This window comes from Tursiops truncatus, chromosome 6 (genome assembly GCF_011762595.2).
Source record: "Tursiops truncatus isolate mTurTru1 chromosome 6, mTurTru1.mat.Y, whole genome shotgun sequence".
Taxonomy (NCBI): domain Eukaryota; kingdom Metazoa; phylum Chordata; class Mammalia; order Artiodactyla; family Delphinidae; genus Tursiops; species Tursiops truncatus.
Genome location: NC_047039.1, coordinates 19,589,655 through 19,609,470, shown reverse-complemented (window position 1 = coordinate 19,609,470; position 19,816 = coordinate 19,589,655). Strand labels below are relative to the sequence as shown.

The following is a 19,816-nucleotide window of genomic DNA, read 5'->3' as shown; positions in this document are numbered from 1 at the left end:
CACGAGCTGTTGGGCATAAGGGACTCCTAGCATAAAAATGCAAACAGAAAATAATCACCACTATTTGTAAAACAACACAAAATACATTCCTCAATAGTAGTGGCTCTGTTTTGTCTTCATTCTTATTATTAATAATTACTCAAGTGTAGCACTTTGCATTTTTATTTTTCGCAGTAATTTAGTGTGATATGGTTTACAGCTCAAAGTGATAATTATTATCTTTTTTGATGTGTATTTCCACTGCTCTGTTGATAGTGAGAGAATGTCCAAATTGCTTATCTTGGCATTTAATGTCTCTTATATGCAACTTCTCTTTTCAGTTTCATCTTTTTACATTCCATTTACAATGATATTTACTATTCCTGTAAAAATTGCAGATTTTCATGGCTTCTTGGCTTGGCATATATATTTTCACTAACTGAAAAGCCCTTCCCCCATTTCTAGAGTAGAAATGGAGTGCATGGGGTCTTCTTAGAGTCCCTGCTGACCTGCATACCAAGGCTAGTGTCTGGCATGGGGTTCCTCCCTTTCCATTGCCCTGCCCCTCTCTAGCAGTCCCCTCCATCCAATGTCAGCATTCCCTATGTACTTATTCTAGCCTTCGTATTCCACTCTAAAAGGGTTTCTTTTTGAGTTTTCATCCACTTTCTTAAGTTTTCAACAACATTTACATACTGTCTGACCAATTCCAAGTTGACATCCTTGACACAGGTATCTGAAGCCCCACACATCTGGATAATCATCCCCAGTTCTACCCTCATTTCTTTAACGAGGTTGTTAGTCATCTTTTGGGTCTCTTCTGTCCCTTCTTTTCTGCCATCTAATTTGTCTCCCCATGTTCATGCTCTGTGTCATTCTCAAGTGTTCCTTGTCATATTGTGTTGTATTAGCCCCACTACTGTAATGTAATTTTATGTTTATCATTGTGTTTATTGTTTGAATACGAGAGGGAAGGAAGGAAGACAGGAAAGGAATAGGGAAGAAAGGAGAGAAAGAGTGCATAAATTATTAGAAACCTGGACTAGATAGGTACAGAATGGTAAGCCCCATGGGGATCTACAAGTCATCCATGTGGCACTGTAGTCCTGTGTCAAATCAGGCATTGAAAATCAAATTGGTTAAGAGGGAATAGAAGAAGGGAATAGAACATATAATTGCCTGTTTTAAAATCTTGTGTTTATTTAAAAGAATACATAAATCACAGCAAGATCTTTTTTGACCCACATCCTAGAGTAATGAAAATAAAAACAAAAATGAGCAAATGGGGCCTAATTAAACTTAAAAGCTTTTGCACAGCAAAGGAAACCATAAACAAGACCAAAAGACAACCCTCAGAATGGGAGAAGATATTTGCAAACTAAGTAACAGACAAAGGATTAATCTCCAAAATATACAAACAGCCCAGGCAGCTCAATATCAAAAAAACAAACAACCTAATCCAAAAATGGGCGTAAGAACTCAACATTTCTCCAAGGAAGTCTTACAGATGGCCAAGAGGCACATGGAAAGATGTTCAACATCACTAATAATTAGAGAAATGCAAATCAAAACTACAATAAGGTATCACTTCACACTGGTCAGAATGGCCATCATCAAAAAATCTACAAACAATGAATGCTGGAGACAGTGTGGAGAGAAGGGAACCCTCTTGTACTGTTGGTGGGAATGTAAATTGATACAGCCACTGTGGAGAACAGTATGGAGGTTCCTTAAAAAACTAAAAATAGAACTGCCATATGATCCAGCAATCCCACTACTGGGCATATACCCTGAGAAAACCATAATTCAAAAAGTCACATGTACCCCAGTGTTCATTGCAGCACTATTTACAATAGCCAGGACATGGAAACAACCTAAATGTCCACTGACAGATGAATGGATAAAGAAGATGTGGTACATATATACAATGGAATATTACTCAGTCATAAAAAGGAATGGAATTGGGTCATTTGTAGAGATGTGGATGGACCTAGAGTCTGTCATACAGAGTGAAGTAAGTAAGAAAGAGAAAAACAAATATCGCATATTAATGCATATATGTGGAATCTAGAAAAGTGGTACAGATGAACCTCTTTGAAGAGCAAGAATAGACACACAGACGTAGAGAACAGATGTGTGGACACAGGGAGGGAAAGTGAGGGTGGGATGAACTGGGAGATTAGGTTTGACATAAATACACTACCATGTGTAAAACAGATAGATAGTGGAAACCTGCTGTATAGCACAGGGAGCTCAGCTCGGTGCTCTGTAATGACCTAGATGGATGGGATGGGGGTGGGGAGGGAGGTCCAAGAGGGAGAGGATATATGTATACATATAGCTGATTCCCTTCATTGTACAGCAGAAACTAATACAACTTTGTAAAGCAATTATACTCCAATAAAAAAAAAAGAATACATAGACTGTTGCAGTGAAAAACATGTAGGTTTTATATAACAACATCAACATGTGTCAATATTTATAAACCTGTTGTTAACATTCTATAAAAATAATGTGTATTTTGAAATATTTAGGGAGAATATCAAGAGAAAAGTCTGCATATGGAACTTCCTTCTGTTCAGTACTGGTTCTGCTCTAAGTAGATTTCAGTTTAGAAAATGCATTAATAGGAACAGAAGAACATAGGATGAAAGGAGAAATAGTCACCATGACAAAGAAAAACTCGGGAAGTTAATAATGGTCTTTAGTCATATGAGAGAACACTGATCTGTATCATCCATTCCAATTATGGCAACAGTAGAAAATACTCAAACTCAATTAGAAAAAGTGTCAGTCAATTCAATACATGTTTACAGAGCTTTTACCCCATTCAAGGCCCCCAGCTGAATAAAATGAGTAAGGCACAATTTCTGTCCTCCAGGTGCTAGGGAGCCAGTGCAGGTGAGGGGAAATGTCTATGTTTTGTAGACCAGCCAAACTTGGGCATAGGTTTCTCATTCTCAATTTATGTTCAAGTATAAATAGAAGATAGATTTTTATCTAAGGGTAAACACGATAAATTTTGCTAAACTTTGATAATATAGCCTTATGGTTTTATCTGATATTAAATAGAAAAATATTAAAGTTAAAATAATATTAACCCTAAAATCATATGAAACAGAACAGCCTCTCATATTTTTGTATGTAATTTGTTACATACTAGACATTTGTTTAGTGCTATGTTAATTTATTTAATTTCAATTAAAGTTATTACACAATTACTCACTGATTTATTTTTAATCACCTCCCAAATTATTGCATCTAAAGGAATACATCTAAGGCTTTTGCTGAAAGTAAATATTGAAAGACATACCAATACACATCTAATAAAGTGCAGCAAAACAAAGTGGGTTATAGTAACTAAATTAGTCTAAAGGAATAACTTCTAGGCACTTAAAATGTTATAATTTGCTACCAGAATTTTAATCCTGAAATGACCTGTGATGTTTGAAAAACCTCAGAGTTGGACAATAGGACCAATTATTAAGAAAACGGAATCAATCTCTTATCAGGAACATTGTTCTTTCACAAGTACATAAAACTTAATGAGTTTCAAATTTCTTTCTTGACCTGACTCACCCCACCCCTTAACCTATTCTTCTTCTAGTTTTCCTTGTCTTGGCTAATGATTCCATCATTCACAGGAACTTACACTAGACACATGGGAGTCACCTTTGACACATGTGTCCCTACACATCTAAAGAATATCAAATTCTGAATATGCTATCTCCAAATTATACCCTAAGTCGTTTCAAATCTCTCCAACTCAACTCACCCACATAATGCAACTCAAGACTCCCCAACAAACTCTTTTCTTTGCGTAAGTGGTTTACTTGGCTTGAAATACTTCTTCCCAAGTTTTTCACCTGTCTGTCCACATCCCATCATTCAGGTCTCCACTTAAATATCTCTTCCTCAGGGATGTGTTCCCTGACCGCTGGTACAAATTTGATTCCTCCAAATTCCTCTAAATTTGTTAAGTGTCTGGCTGGTCAGCCTATCAGTGCTTTACCACCAACAGCATTGAACTCTCAGGCTGGCTGCAATGTTGGCCTTCCCTTATTGCTTGTCACGGAGATAGCTGTTGTTGACAGTGTCCCTTGTGAAGGAATTTTCCATGTGCTTGGCTCCGCAGCCCTAGAAGCACAGTAGAAGTTCAGTGCCGAGGGGCTGGAGGTGGAGCAGCCTCTAGCTGAAAGAACACAGATTCCCACTGTCCTTATTGAGGTTCAGTAGATTTTCTTGAATATATGCTTCTAGATCTGTTATATGTCTGTGGTCAGTTTCCAGTGTCCTTTAGTTGTTATCCTTAACATTTTTTTTCAAGTTTTATCATTGCTTTTGAGAGGTAGGATTTGCCAGGCTTCTCACTCAGCCATTTAGAAGTCTCACCCTTTCAATTATTTTTAAAAGACATTTAAAATCTACATGATAACTTCCTTGTAAATCTGGTATTCTTCATTCCTTTGTATTAATCCATATTTCCAGTATCCTTTTCCTTCTGCCTCAAAGACTTCCTTTAATATTGCTTGTAGTGTGGATCTGCTGGTGAGAAATTCATTCAAATTTTGTATGTCTGAAAAAAGTTGTTATTTCACCTTCATTTTTGTAAATTATTTTCACTCAATATAGAATTCTAGGGTGACATTTTTCCATTTAGTACTTTCAAAATACTGCTCTGCTGTTTTTTCACTTGCTTTTCTTCTGGTGAGAAATTTACAGCCATCTGTGTCTATGTTTCTATGAGTGTGACATATCTGTTTTTCTCTAGCTGCTTTTAAGGTTTTGAGCAATTTGTTTCTGGTGTTCTTTGGTTTTGTTTTATTCTGTTTCTTGTGTTTGGAGTTCCTTAGGCTATTTGGATCGGTGGTTGTATAGTTTTCATCAGATTTGGAAAGTTTCAGTCATTGTTTCTTAAAATATTTTCTCTAACCTCCCCCGTCTCTTCTTCTTAAAGGACTCGATTACCACATATATGAGTTAAAGCACATATTAGGTTACTTGATTTTGTTTTGTCACACACCTCACTGATGTTTTATTTATTTTCTTAAATTATTATTTTTCCCTTTTAATTCCTTAGAATATTTCTATTGCTGTCTTCAAGTTCACTGATTTCTTCTTCTGCAGTGTTTAACCTGCCAGTAATCCCATACAGTGTATTTTTTCATCTCAGACATTGAAATTTTCAAATTTTAGTATCTTTTGTGTATCTATTTGACTTTTTGAACATATGGATGGCTGTTATAATAACTACCTTATTGTCTTTCTTTGCTAATAATAATCTGTGTCAATTCTGTATAAGTTTCAATTGATTTTTTTTCCTCAACATGAGTCATACTTTCCAACTTTTTTGTATGCCTGGAAATTTTCGATTAAATGCCAGACATTTGGAATTTTAGTGTATTGGATATTTTTGTATTCTTATATGCTTGAACTTTGTTCAGGAAACATTGAATTGAAGGGGATTTGATCCTTTTAGTTCTTGCTTTTAAAATTTGTTCGCTCACACCAGAGCAGTGTTTAGTCTAGGGCTCACTACTGAGGTAAGAACCTTCTGAGTACTCTAACCAAGGACAGTGAACTATGAGGTTTCCAGTCTGGATGATATGAATGGGCACTATTCCCAACCCCATGTGCATGTTAGCACTATTTCCCAATTAATCCTTTCAGATGGTTCTTTTCCCAGCATTGATGAGTTTCCTTACTTGCTTGCATGCACTGATCAGTGCTTTGCTGAAAGCTCAAGAGGGGTGTGTTGCAGATCACCAGTGTTCTCTCTGTTCATCTCTTTCCTCTCCAACCTCTGCCTATGGACTTCAGGTGCTTTGTTCTTACCAGCCTCTTGACTCTGTCTCCTCTACTCAGGGAATCTACTGGGCTTTGCCCCAGTTTCTCCTTCCTGCTCTGTGAGATGGAAACTCTCTAATGCAGTGCCCCAAGGAGTTGTAGGGCTTATCTTGTCTGTCTCTCTTCTCTGCAACATCACTCTCCTTTATTGCTTGAAGTCAAATATCTTGAAAACTATTGTTTATGTTATTTCCTTCTTTTCTTCTTTTCTTTTTTTTGGGTTGCTTCAAGTGAGAGAGTAAATCTGGCCCCTGTTACTCCATCTTGGTCAGAAGCAGAAGTCATCAATGCAGTTTTAACTGTTGTTGCACCTCCTTTTCTTTGCCCACTGCTCTAACAATAATCATGTAGCTAATGCCCATTGTGGACTTGCCATGTTTCAGGCACTGCTCTACACACTGTATAGATATTAAGTTGTTTAGTAATCATATTAGTGCTGTGTGGGAGAGACTTCTTTATCCTTTTACAGTTGAGGAAACTGAGGCACAGAGAGGTTAAGTAAGTTTTCCACTATAGAACCAGTATTCAAAACCTTATAGGACAATTCCACAGTCCTTTCTCTGAGCTACTACTCTGTGTTATGAAGGGCTCTTTGTGGGAACAGATCCAGAGGCTGTAAATATATCAGCACAAATTTAGTCTCACTACTGGTAAAATAGATTTCCTTCCCTAACTGGCAAGTATATGTGGGGTTTACTTTAATAATATTGTTAGTGATGTGGTTATCAAAATATAGCCTCAGTTAATAAAACTAATGATTATAAATTAAAATCATGTAAAACTGGAAAAACATTTTCTACTTTCAGCTAAGTATCACATTTCCTCCTACTCTTTTTTAGAATGTAGGTTCTGTACACTTACAATAGGGGAAACTATCACTTCCTATTTCAGTGCATAATAAGTGGCTTCTGTGTCAAATACCCCAATTATTTAAATAGTTGAATTACATACAAAAACATTTTTCATGAGGGCTTCTTATAAAAGTTAAGTATGATGCTAAGTGGTAGTTTAATGCATTATTTTGGTGGTTTCATTCAAATAAGTATGGTGGATTATTTATGGACATATACAATTTTATTTGTTCTTACAACAGTCCAATAGCAAAAATCTCATGCTAGTGGACCATTAGAAACAAGGTCACCTTAGCATTCATTACCAGTGACCTCTGAGATTTGAAAGTTGGCTTCTCTAGGTCACTCTGTGGTCAATGATATGAGGGTCAAGGAAGCCTCTACTCAGTGGAGATTAAAAACTCAAGGGGGGCCACCTGGGGCTCTCCCTCATCCACACTTGGAGAGCTCACTGCTGATGACCTACTGAGCAAAATACTCTCTATCGCAAAATATGAGTATATTTTTTTAATTTACACTTTTTAATCTATTGCTTTTACAAATCATGTTTGAGTAAAATAGTGCTAATTTTTTAAAAATTGTATTTACTGACTTGCCAATTTGTTTTCAGATATTCGGGTTACTTTATGAACATTTGTTAGTAAATGACATTTTATAAAATGGATTCTCTATGATGAGGCCTATAATTGACTTTCCAATCTAAACATTCCTGTTAGAAATCATCTTGTGATAATGCATATTCTTATTTATTGTGTGGGCTTAACTGGAGGGCTTCTTGATTAACAGTGTAGCCCATTTTTTGAAGCATTGTTGGCTACTTCCCGATGACTCTGTGTAAATTTTACGTGAAGGGTATTGTATGATGATACGATACCTAGATTACCTTGATATTTTGCATTCTTTTCAAACATTTTCACTAGAGAAGAGCCTTTCTTTCTCCTACTTCCATCCTAGGCTGTAAGCTATTTCCTTGTCACTGTAGTTTCCTAGCAACCCACAATAAGACACTAGGATATCACAGGTGCAATGTGTTTTTTCACGACAGTAGAAGTGAGAAAGTGAGGGAAGAACCATCAGCTCCAGGAAGGCTGGGCCATGTCTGGCCATGTTTTATCCCAGCATCCAGCAGAGTTTGTGATACATAGAAGGTGCTACATCAATATCAACTGAAAATAAAACTGTACTTGTGGAATGGATGCAAATTGGGTTGGGGTTGGGGGAGAGGGAGGATGGAAAGAAAATGGTCTTTTAATAACAAAACGATATTACGCCAAAGCAAAATGCTTGCCAAAGTAGAATTTGAAGCTATGGAAGACTGTCTATATAGAAACCAATCTTTAATATTATACAAAAAATATATAACCAGGATCTGAAGTATTGACCTATTCTTTACCTTATAAAATATATATTCCAGAATAGCCACAAAGTGTAATGTATTATGCAACACAAAAGTCAAAAAAAAAATGAAATTTGTGATTTCCTATATAAAATAGGGTTTTCGATTTTTCAATCATAGAAAGATTGCAGAATGTCTGGTTGTGAGCTCATTCTTACTGCTTAACAATCAGAAACCAAGCACAGCAACCATCACTGGATGGTTCTGCAGATTGGGGGATGGCAAACTTCTTCTGTAAAGGACTGGCCAGCAAATACTTTAGGCTTTGCAGGCACATGTGCTCTCTGCCACCTACTCTTGGTTTTTAAGCTCGTTTTTCAACAAATCTTTAAAAATTAGCTCCTGGGACTGTACAATAACAGGCTGCAGAGGGATATGGGAAGCTTAACATTCCGGACTTCCAAAAGCAATTCCTGAATTTTATCTATCTCTATTAAACGTCTTGAATTGAGCTTAAGTTTATTATCATTTAAGATTTTAGTTAAAATCTCAGAACTGTTACAAAGTACATTATTTTTAAGTGGTTTTGCTTTACTCAGTTGGCTACCTATCTATATTATAATTTAGTCACTTGAGGCTTATAAAAAAATCTGTCAAAATACATGTTGAATCTGCCTCATAAGATATAATTGGATGACTCACATGTGGTTAATTGTTCTAGGTACAAGTGTTAGTGATCACATTAGAAGGAAAATCAAAACATTAGGACAAAAGAGTTTTTTTAAGGCCATTCTTTTGCGTTTCTATCACCTAATAAATTTTTCACTACTCCATTTTGCTTGAGGGGAATATTCCAGGAAATATAATTTAGGTGCCTTAGAGCAGTGGTTCTCAAAATATAGTCACAGACAGGCAGTATCAACATCACTAGGGGACTTGTTAGAAATGCAAATTCTCAGGTCCCACCCCAATCCTGGTTAGACAGAGACTCTGAGATGGTGCCCAGCAATCTGTGTTTAACAAACACTCCAGGAGATTCTGATCCCAAGAAGATCAATATTACTATTACAAAGCAAAACAGCAACAGGGAAGATGAGGACAAAAATTATTCGATCAAAATAACCCTGGCAAAATCATTTATGGAAAAAAATGTATTAGCTAGCTGCAATAATAAGCCTTAATTATTATCATTGCCTTTCAGTGGCACATAAACTGTACTGCAAAAATGTGAAAGCATTTAAATTCTTTATTATCAAGTTTTCATTAGTTTGTCATCTAATACTCTAAGGGACATCATTTGAATTTGACAGAGTTATGTTTTTATCAGGCATGTTTATTTAATTATGCAATGAAGAATAATTATTTGCTTACACAACTTATAGACAGAGTGCAGTGTTTATATATTTTACACTATGTATGTGAATCAAACTTCTGAATTTTCAAAAGGTAGCTGCATAAAATGGATGATTCTTCTAAGTTGTGAACATAAAGTGTTTTCTGGAAATATTTTAGTTAATCTCAATAAAATGCAGGTCCAAGTATACATTAGTCACAACTTTTTGTGAAATTAAATAAACAACATCCTATCATTGGCTTGAAAGACGTCAGCTTCATATGTTATTGGCTTTCTCTTAGACCTTTATTTATGACACAAATGTATTATTAATTAAAGAACAATTATGTCTTTTCTTTTTACTTGTGAAATAGGAAAAATATGACATTTTTCTGGGTAATAGAAATGACTTTGTGTGTATCTTGTTCTGTCTTCAGTTGGTTTCACTGTCTTTTTTATACTAATGATAAAATATAACTACTTAATATAAACTGAGTGCAAGTGACCTTGATAGTTGGAAAGATAGGACACTGTCAGAAAGTCGAAAGAACATGGCAGCAGTGTAGCAATGGCCTGCTGCAGCAGAACAATTTTCATAGTATGCTTAGGGTACAACACAAAATAGGTGTGCCCTTTTGTGCTGTCACTGGGCCGAAATGTTGGGAGAAAAATACATCCTGTTAACTGAAGACATTTTAATATGAGTTTAGGGTAGTATTTAGTATGTCTGGTGTCTTTATGTGTGTCTTTTATGGACAGACAAAAGTATATCAAAGTGACTGCTTATGTGGAAATTGTTAAAAGTCAATGCTGCTTGTTCAGAAACAATTAAGCCATTTACATTGAGTGACACTGGTATTTTACCTCTTACCAGTGTGTGAGAACTATTATAACTTTTCAGAAAAACAGAAATGTTGAATGATTGTTAAACATGCAAGGAGACTTTATTCAAGGGAGATGGACTTCAGCTTTTTTCCTGATCTTTATTATTTACAGGATGAAAATAGGCCAATAAAAGACAGGAGCAATTAGAATTATTCAATGAGAGTATTTCTAGATGATACATTTTGGGGACAATGTCAGAAAAGGTTAAGAGTGGAGTTTAGATATATCAACTACCAGTATCAAGAGAAAATTAGCAGTAGAGATTTTTTCCCCTGCATTAAACAAACCAGAGATATGCTATGTATGTGTATGTGTATGTTGACTTACACATTTCAATGCACTAATGAGACCACATTATACTTAGACCGGTTTTTAATGTCTTCCACTGTAGGATCTGAGATGGTTCATTTTGATGGGAAAAGTTCCTTGCTGTACACATTTAATCAGAAATCCATGAATCCAACAAAAGAAGTTATTTCTTTGAAATTTAAAACCAGAGAGAACAATGGGATTCTACTCCACAGAGAAGGACCAAATGGTAAACATATCACCCTGGAGTTAGTTAAAGGAAAACTCATCTTATTCCTTAATTCAGGTAAAAAACTACAAGGTGGTGTTTTTGGAAATACTATTTAGACAAAAGTATCTTTTTATAATGAATTTTTTCACAGTTAAGTAGTTAATTTAAAACCAGAATCCTTTTGGATGTGAGGGCGATCTGGCTGTGACACCTGTCACCCCATTGATTGCCAGGGTTGATTTGGCTGATCTGGCTGTCTAGGCAGGTGTTCCCTTCCACCCTCACTGCTCCATGTGCATCCCTCCCAAAGTTGTGGGCTCGGTCGAAGAGGACGACCTTCCCCGATAGAGAAGGACCGTTCTTCAGTCAAGGCTATACGAGTAGCTGTGCTCCCCTGCTAGAACCTCCAAACAAGCTCTCAAGATCCATTTGTAAGAGAACATAGGGTAGTCAAGCTTCCAAGACTCCAGTCACAACCAAATGAGCCACTGCATGTGGCAGTCTGCTTTTCTTTAAATTAAAAAAAAAAAATCTTTTAAGAAAGAAAGCAGACCCTATAAATAATTACTCTGAAGACCAGAACTGTCCAGGCAAATGGAAACACGGTCACCTACAACTGAGTTATACTAAGAACAACATGTGTGTATCTTGAGTACGCCTTTATGTAAAAAGTTTTATAGCTTGATAATTGTATAAGATCAGTAGCAGATGCTCAGTAAATAACCTGATAATATGATAAAGACAAGAGTGGCTTATCATAAATTTTTGAAGTAGTCTTATGAATGAGGTCCTAGGAAGAAAATATTTTCAAGAAAAATGAAAATTCAGTGCATAATAATAATAAAACAAGTAAGATAGAATATGTTACTCAAGATCAAAAGAAGATTGTATTTAGGACTAAGATAAAAGCAGCTGACCAGTTCATGGGATAAAATGATGTCAGGAAAGTGTAACTGTTGTGAGAAGTGCTGAACTTCAAAATATTGTAGAAATCTTGGTATTGAACTGGATGGAACAGTGCCTTTACCCTTCCTCTCTTTTCAGGAGATGCTAACCTGCCCTCCCCTGATGCCCTTATGCTGGGCAGCCTGCTGGATGACCAGCACTGGCATTCTGTCCTCATTGAGCTCCTCGATACAGATGTCAACTTCACCGTGGACACGCACACTCATCATTTTCGGGCAAAGGGAGAGTCCAGCTATGTGGATCTTGATTATAAGGTGTGAAAATGACTTTTTAAGTATTACAGATTTTATCACTTAAATGCAAAGTAAACTTCTAGAGAAAATACTACTACATAGAGAAATTCCCTTTCCTGGTAATTCAGAATTCTGGTAAAATATTCCCTATGGGTGATAATTGCACAGTGGGAGACGCATGCTTGAGCTATTGAGACATTTTATCCCTTACAGATGTTAGTCTTCACATGAGAGTAAATAGTCATTAAGTTTAGGAAATCTATACCTGAAGAGCTACCAATAAAACAAGGAACATTTTTAAATGCAGTTGTTTGCACTGTTCTTCTGTATTCCATCTGGTGTTTGGCTGGGAATATTACCTTGGAGATTTCTGTGTTTTAGGGCAATCCTAAACAGGAATAGCTACCTAGGATAACTTGGAGAAGTAATCACCGTCTATTCCAACCTGATTTTTTAAGTGACCAGAAAGCCAAATGCACACAACTCAGAATACTGTTTCTTGGGATTTTTAAAGGCCTAACAATATTTGCAGCATGTTGCCTATGGGTGTCTAACCTACACTGAAATGCAGCATTTGTTCTGCCAGTTCTGCTCAGTGCATCTCTCAGCAAGCCAGATTTCATCATTCATTTGGTATGAGTGTCCTCAGCAGCAAAGACCAGCTGGAGATTCTGGTTTTGAAAGATGTTATCAATGGCTTTATTATTCTAACCTATCAGAGTCATGGCAAAGACCAGGATCCTACAGGCTGGTTTATAAAGTAGAATATCATCACAGTAGGCTGCATTGTCACACAAATCAAGATTTACCATGGACATAAAGATGCAGCATTCTTCATCAACAAAAATGACACAGAGCCATATGAGCAGCAAATTGTAAGAAGGATATTTAACTTATTTATCTAAATGTAATAAATAAAACATTGGTATATCTGCATATGAAGCTTCATTTGAAATTAACATGATAAGGTAAAATAATGCCAAATAGATTTGAGACAATTGTCACTGTACCTGCTAATCATACATGTTTAGGCAGATACTCAGAAAATCATTAAACAATATTATTTATGTCATTTTTTTCTTTCTAAGATCAGCTTCGGAGGGATTCCTCGACATAGAAAATCAGTGGCTTTCCCACATAAAAACTTTCATGGCTGCTTTGAAAATCTCTGTTATAATGGGGTGGATATCATTGATTTGTCCAAGAAACACAAACCACAGGTCCTCATCATGGTAAGAAAGTCTATATGCAAGTTCAAGAGAAAAGGGAGCTGTAATTTTTTTGGATTGATTCAGCTTTGAAATATACCTCTTCTGAAGGCAGGGAAGGTACAAATCATATGTACAGGTATCCTTGGGGGATTGGTTCCAGGACCCCCCGATTGGAGTAATCCAAGAATGCTCAAGTCCCTTGTATAAAATAGCACAGCATTTGCATATAACCTAGGCACATCCTCCCATATACTTTAAATTGACTCTAGATTACTTATAGTACCTAATACAATGTAAATGGCATATAAATAGTTGTAAATACAATGCAAATGATATGTGAATAGTTGCTGGTGCAGGGCAAACTCAAGTTTTGCTTTTTGGACCTTTCTGGAATATTTTTTCTAAATATTTTCCTGGTTGGTTGAATACGAGGATGCAGATCCTGGCATAAAGAGAGCCTACTGTACTTTTTCGTTCATGTTTGGTTTAATTTTTATATAGGTATGGAAACAGATGAATACTTTCACAAAGATGTTAAAGTACAATCATATAAAGCTTTTTAATGCAGAGTCTTTTTTTTTTTTAGTTAATTAATTTATGCATTTACTTTTGGCTGCATTGGGTCTTTCTTCCTGACATGCAGATTTTCTCTAGTTGCCGAGAGTGGGGGCTACTCTTCGTTGCGGTGCACGGGCTTCTCATTGCAGTGGCTTCTCTTGTTGCGGAGCATGTGGGCTTTAGTAGTTGTGGCACGTGAGCTCAGCAGTCATGACTTTCGGGCTCTAGAGTGCAGGCTTAGTAGTTGTGGCACACGAGCTTAGTTGCTCCACAGCATGTGGGATCTTACCGGACCAGGGATCAAACCCATGTCCGCTGCATTGGCAAGCGGATTCTTAACCACTGCACCACCAGGGAAGTCCATGTCTTTCTCTTTGATTGGTTTCCTCTTCCTTCTTTCTCCCTTCTTTCCACATGGCTAGTCCCTCCATCAAGCTGAGACGTTACTAAGCTAGCATTTGTCCTTCCTTCTTTGGTCCGTAATATTATACTGATCTATAAAGGAATCCTGTATAGATAAGTACACTCATACTCACACATGTATTTATGAATTTATATGCCTCCACATTTGGCATTGTTTAAAAAAAATCATTTTAAATAAGCTTTTCTCCATCTTGATTTTCTAATTCAACTATACCTTGTAAGAATTCTTTTCAATTATCAGGAATAGTTCCACGTTAGAATTTCTACGTCACTTTCCATTATGAAAGTGTACCATTATTTATTTAGTCATTTCCTACCCAAGGCATCTGCTTTATCTCTACTTTTTTACAACTATAAGCTCACAATTACACATGTGTTTTCAGATACTGGGGGCTTTCATTTTGATGGGACAAAGTTCGGAAAGTAGAATTTCTTGGTTGAAAGTTTGAAACAGTTTTAAATTTTAGTAAATGTTGTTGGATTGCCTTTCAAAAAGCTATAACATGACACTTCCCACCAGCAAAGTATGATAGAGCCCTTCCATTACATCTCAGGCAGCCACATGTTCCACATCTGTTAGACTCTTGCCAGCTCAAGGAACATGAACTAATACCTCATTGTTACTTCATGTTTATGTGACTACTGGTGAATTAAATAATCTTTTCACCTGTTTCTTGTCCATTTGGATTTGCTTTTCTGATCATTGTTCAGTCTTACTGTTTTCCCTATTTTTTATTTTATTTTTTAACTTTTTGTTAATTTGCAAGAGAGTTTTATATTTGATAGATAATCCTTTGTCATTCATAGTCCATATATTTTTTCCAGATTTATCAATTTTATATAAAATATTATATATGTTAAGTATATAAATATTTTTATTTGTATGTGGTCAGTAGGTCTGTGTATTTCTTTATAGATTTGGAATGTCTCTAAAATTCTATAACCTATACATGGTCTCATGGATTTTCTTGTAAGAATTTTTAATTGGTTTTATTTGTCTATTTATTTTTAATTTTTTAAAAATTAAGTCTGATTGTCTGAAATTTATTCTTTATGTGATATATGATAAAGTTTAATTTTTATATGCTGCCTTATTGATATCCATTTGTTCCTACACTATTTAGTAACTAACCCAAACTTTATCCCACATAGTTGAATTTCATTACATACTAACTTTACATATATTCTCAGATCTTTTTGTGGGTCCCTTATTCTGTCCCACTGCTATGTCTATTCCTATAGTAATAACACAGTGACTTGATTACAGTGACTTCATAGTATGCTTTGCTATCTGGTAAGTTAAGTTCTGCTTCACTGTTTTTCTTTGCATTGTATTTTTTGGAGAGAAAGGACAATGTTTAGGCATTTATTCTTCTATCTGAAATTTATGAAAATGTTTTTAATCCCAGGGAAAATTTTTGTAGAGATCTTAGTTGGAGTTACATTAAGTCCTTCCCATCCAGACACTATCATTAAAAATAGTTTGGAGGGCTTCCCTTGTGGCACAGTGGTTAAGAATCCACCTGCCAGTGCAGGGGACACGGGTTTCAGCCCTGGTCCGGGAAGATTCCACATGCCGCGGAGAGGCTAGGCCTGTGAGCCACGGCCGCTGAGCCTGAGCGTCCGGAAACTGTGCTCCGCAACAGGAGAGGCCACAACAGTGAGAGGCCCAAGTACCGCAAAAAAAAAAAAAAAAAAAAGTTTGTTCCTGGAGCAATAGAAGTATCCTAGGGATTAAAAGCGTCTTTAAAAACAGAATTATATAAAAAATAAAAACAACGTGCTAGGCAGGTCAGATCTTAGGCTGACTGATCACCCTCGGTGACTTGGTTTGTGAGAGCTTTGGAGACAAAACCAGCCTGCCTATGGCAGGACCAGCCTGGCCATATCCTTTTCTTCAGACGCACAAAAGCGCATCTCCTACCTAGAGTAAGATGTACCTGTTACCTGGGTGACACACTTATAATCTCATTTACATAACCAAGGCAAGTACAAGAAAGTTCTTGGTGTAAGTTATTCTTGGTGCTAGCCTTCACATTGGATAAAAACATCTAGTACCTCAAGGGAAGAAAACTGTCTCTTCTACTCTTGTATCCCACACCCAGCATTAGGCCTGGGAGAGATGTGGCTTGGGATTCCTTTGCAAATGCTGAGAAATGGAGAAGATGGACAATTTCTAAGAGACTCAGAAATAGGTTTGCCCAGCTGAACAGTGCTTAGAGGGACCTATAAGGTAAATCTGGATTTAAGTTTCATGGGGAAGCCTAATTTTTAAAGGCCTAGATTGCTGGATCATTGATAAGAAATTCTGTAAATTTTGGAAAATCTGTTGTCAATGAAATGGAAACATCCGTCCTGTGTCTTCCTAAAGCCTCTTTCACTGTATTCACAGGGAAATGTGTCCTTCTCCTGCTCACACCCGCAAACTGTCCCCATGACTTTCCTGAGCTCCAGGAGTTACTTGGCTTTGCCAGGCACCTCCGGAGAGGACAGAGTGTCTGCCATCTTCCAATTTCGAACGTGGAACAGAGCAGGGCTGTTGCTGACCAGTCAGTTTCAACACAGGTCAGAAGCTTTCATCCTTGTTCTTAATGATGGAAAACTCAAGTTGAGTCTCTCCCAGCCTGGACATCCAGTAAGGGACGTCACAGCAGGTAATAAACATCTTCTCTGTGATGATGTATAGGTATTTGACATGACTGTACCTTCTTACATGTAAACCTAAGATTGGTGATCTCTAAAGTAAATGAATGACTGAATCCATGAGATATTCATAATCCCACTAGAGGGAACTAGATTCTTTTTTCCTTTGAAATAGGTAACTCCAGGCTGTTGGTGTCAGTCAATGTGACAGAAGTTTACCTACATCAAAGCATAATTATCAAAAAGTTTAAAACTAAATGATTATCAACTTGTGGTTACCAAAGGGGGAGGAGAGGGAGGGATAAATTAGGAGTTTGGGATTAACAGATATGCACTGCTATATATAAAATGGATAACCAACAAGGACCTACAGTATAGCGCAGGGAACTATACTCAATATTTTGTGATAACCTGTAAGGGAAAAGAAACTGAAAATGAATATATGTATTTATATATGGCTGACTCACTTTACACCTGAAACTAACACAACATTGTAAATCAACTATACTTCAATAAAAAAATAAAATTAAAAAAAGAAAAAAGATTATAAGTTTGTAGTCAGTAACTAGCAGTAAACTTGAAGTACTAGAAGACATTAGCCTAATCCCAAGTAGTCTTGAGAAAATAGATTTCTTTGAACTGCCTTTTAAACCTATATACACATTGATTTTCAAAATAATGTAAGTTATTTTTCCCTCTTACATCAGAGCCGCTGCTTCCTTTGTACCTACTTGTTTTTGATAAGGCTTCTTCTAACTGGGTGAATGTTCTGTAGTTTTCTGAGAAGAACCTGTTTATTTCTAGACTCACTTCTAAGTCATGTTACTTTTGAACTTTAGGGACTGCTTTGCATTTAAAAGTGATAAAATTTAAACCCAAGCAGGACCATGACATGTCATTCCCTGAATGTTGAATGTGAAAGGAATATCTTGCCTGACCTATGATAATCAGATTTGGACTGAAAAGCTGGGAATGAAAATTAAATTTTCCCTTCTTTTTATAAATAAAAAATATGTGATGGCCAGCATGCAAATGAACTGAGTTGATAGTGTCAACTCAGATTCAGTAAATTGCCTAAATCTTGGTTTGTGTAGATTTATAATTTACATGTAATATGAGCTAAAAGAGATAGCTTTTTAGTGTTGTTTCACATGGGTACACACCACCCTTTCTCCCAACACACATATATATTAGTTATTGAATTTTTGGTAAGCTGGCACTGACACATTACATAAATATTTTATTGCACCACTTTTTAAGGTTTTACAGTGTAATGTGCTATTCTTCAGAAGCAAAACCAAAGAGAAATTTCTCATGATGCTTGCTGCTTGCTTAAGTAGCACATAAAGGGGAATCTTTTATACATTTGAAATAGTTGAAAAATAAAACAGGCTGCAGTTTTTTTCCACTTTAAATCTTGTATCAAGTACCCAACCCATGTGTCAGATTGAAACTTAAATTTCATTAAATGACATTGAAAAGACATCTTTTAACGTATTTCCAGGTTTTAGATAATTTTTCCCAATAGTTACCTCAAGATAGTTCTGAAGAGATTGAGAAATGTACCAAGAGTGGATAATCTGGTGCATGCGTGTTCATATGGCTGAGCCCAGGTGGGGAAGGGTCGTGGAAATAGAGGAAATGTGGGAGCAACAGAGGAAGAGGGAGAAAATGAGCGTGCGTGTTCACCGATGGAGTTCCCTTTATGTAAGAAAAGACACAATTCCACCCTTTGCCAAATTGTCTCTACTGCCGTGGTCATTATCTCCTATTATTAGAATAAATTACGTGGCTTAAGCAAGTGAGCGGGGTGTATCAGAGGATTCCCATTCCATGCATGTTTCTAAGTCTGCCTCTGCCCCTTTGATATATAGCCCACTTCTTCTCCTGAAGCCTCAGTGTCCTCATCTTTAAAATGACACTAATATGAGTTATGGTGAGAATCCAGGGATATAACATATATAAACTCTTAGCACAGCACTGTTTATTAACAACTTCTGGTTATTAATATTTCAACACTAGTCCCACAACCATGGCATCCCCCCAGATTGAAGCCTTTCGAGGGGCTGGAGGAGTGTAATAGAGCTAGCATCATCTTCATAGTAGCACAAATCAAAAATACAAAATCTACTCTCTGGTCTCCATTCAACCTTTGACAATAGTGTTGCCTGGGAAACAGGCTGTCCTTTCATCGGAAGTGAGCCGAGTTGAAACCACACTAAAGAAAAACAAAGGATGAGAATTATAATGGATAGATGGAGAAAATGAATATAAATGCCTGCATTTATTTTTAAATTAGAATGACCACTTTTTCTAAGAACAGTCTTGTATTATATAGGCGAATGGCATCTATTACAAATTGAAGGAGATATTCTGAGGGCTTTCTGCAAGTTCTCCCAAGAAATAACTCTATATGCTAGATAGGTAGAGAGGGAGAGAGGGAGACAAAGGAGGGGCGAAAAGGTGAGAGAGGGGGAGAGAGAGAAAGAGAGAGAAGAAATAGTTCGCAATATCAAACTAAATACTGGGTTTTAATGACAGATTTTAAGTGGACATAGTTGTCATACTGACAGGTATACTATGTAACCTTTAAGAGAAACACCAAACGATAAGACTGGAAGGAACATTTAGAGATTTTTGTTGTTGTTGTTGTTCATTCTCTTTAGCTCTAGGATTACAGAACTTCTTTCAAAACTTTATATTTCAATTTCATAATATATGTTTTAAGTGTCTAACCTAAATCCTCCATATTCTAGTTCTCGGCTTTTCTCATGATCTTTCATGAACCAATGTTGAGTTTTTGAAAATGTTTCTGGCTTCACAAATGTAAAACAAAAAGCAAGAATCTAACGTTTTTATTGTGTGTACATGTGCATGTGGTAGAAGTAACTAGTGACTTTAAAACTGTCCCCTCCCTGAAAGTGAGAAAGTGTTGGGAAGTATCATAACTAATGTTTCTGAGAAAAACAAAGTTATAGCTGTTTTCGCAACAGGATCTTTGACCTTCTGTGTCATGTTAGAAACATTTCCC

General features: G+C 36.4%; 1 protein-coding gene across 1 annotated transcript in view; it reads left to right on the top strand.

The window, feature by feature from the left end:
* The window catches only part of LOC101332834 (contactin-associated protein-like 3), a 141,467-nt gene that overhangs the window by 44,278 nt on the left and 77,373 nt on the right, over positions 1-19,816 (top strand). The window contains exons 3-6 of the mRNA XM_033859253.1: positions 10,623-10,826; positions 11,796-11,971; positions 13,039-13,182; positions 16,535-16,796. Of these exons, the coding sequence (XP_033715144.1) occupies positions 10,623-10,826; positions 11,796-11,971; positions 13,039-13,182; positions 16,535-16,796 (786 nt within the window). The remainder of the gene's footprint in view (positions 1-10,622; positions 10,827-11,795; positions 11,972-13,038; positions 13,183-16,534; positions 16,797-19,816) is intronic.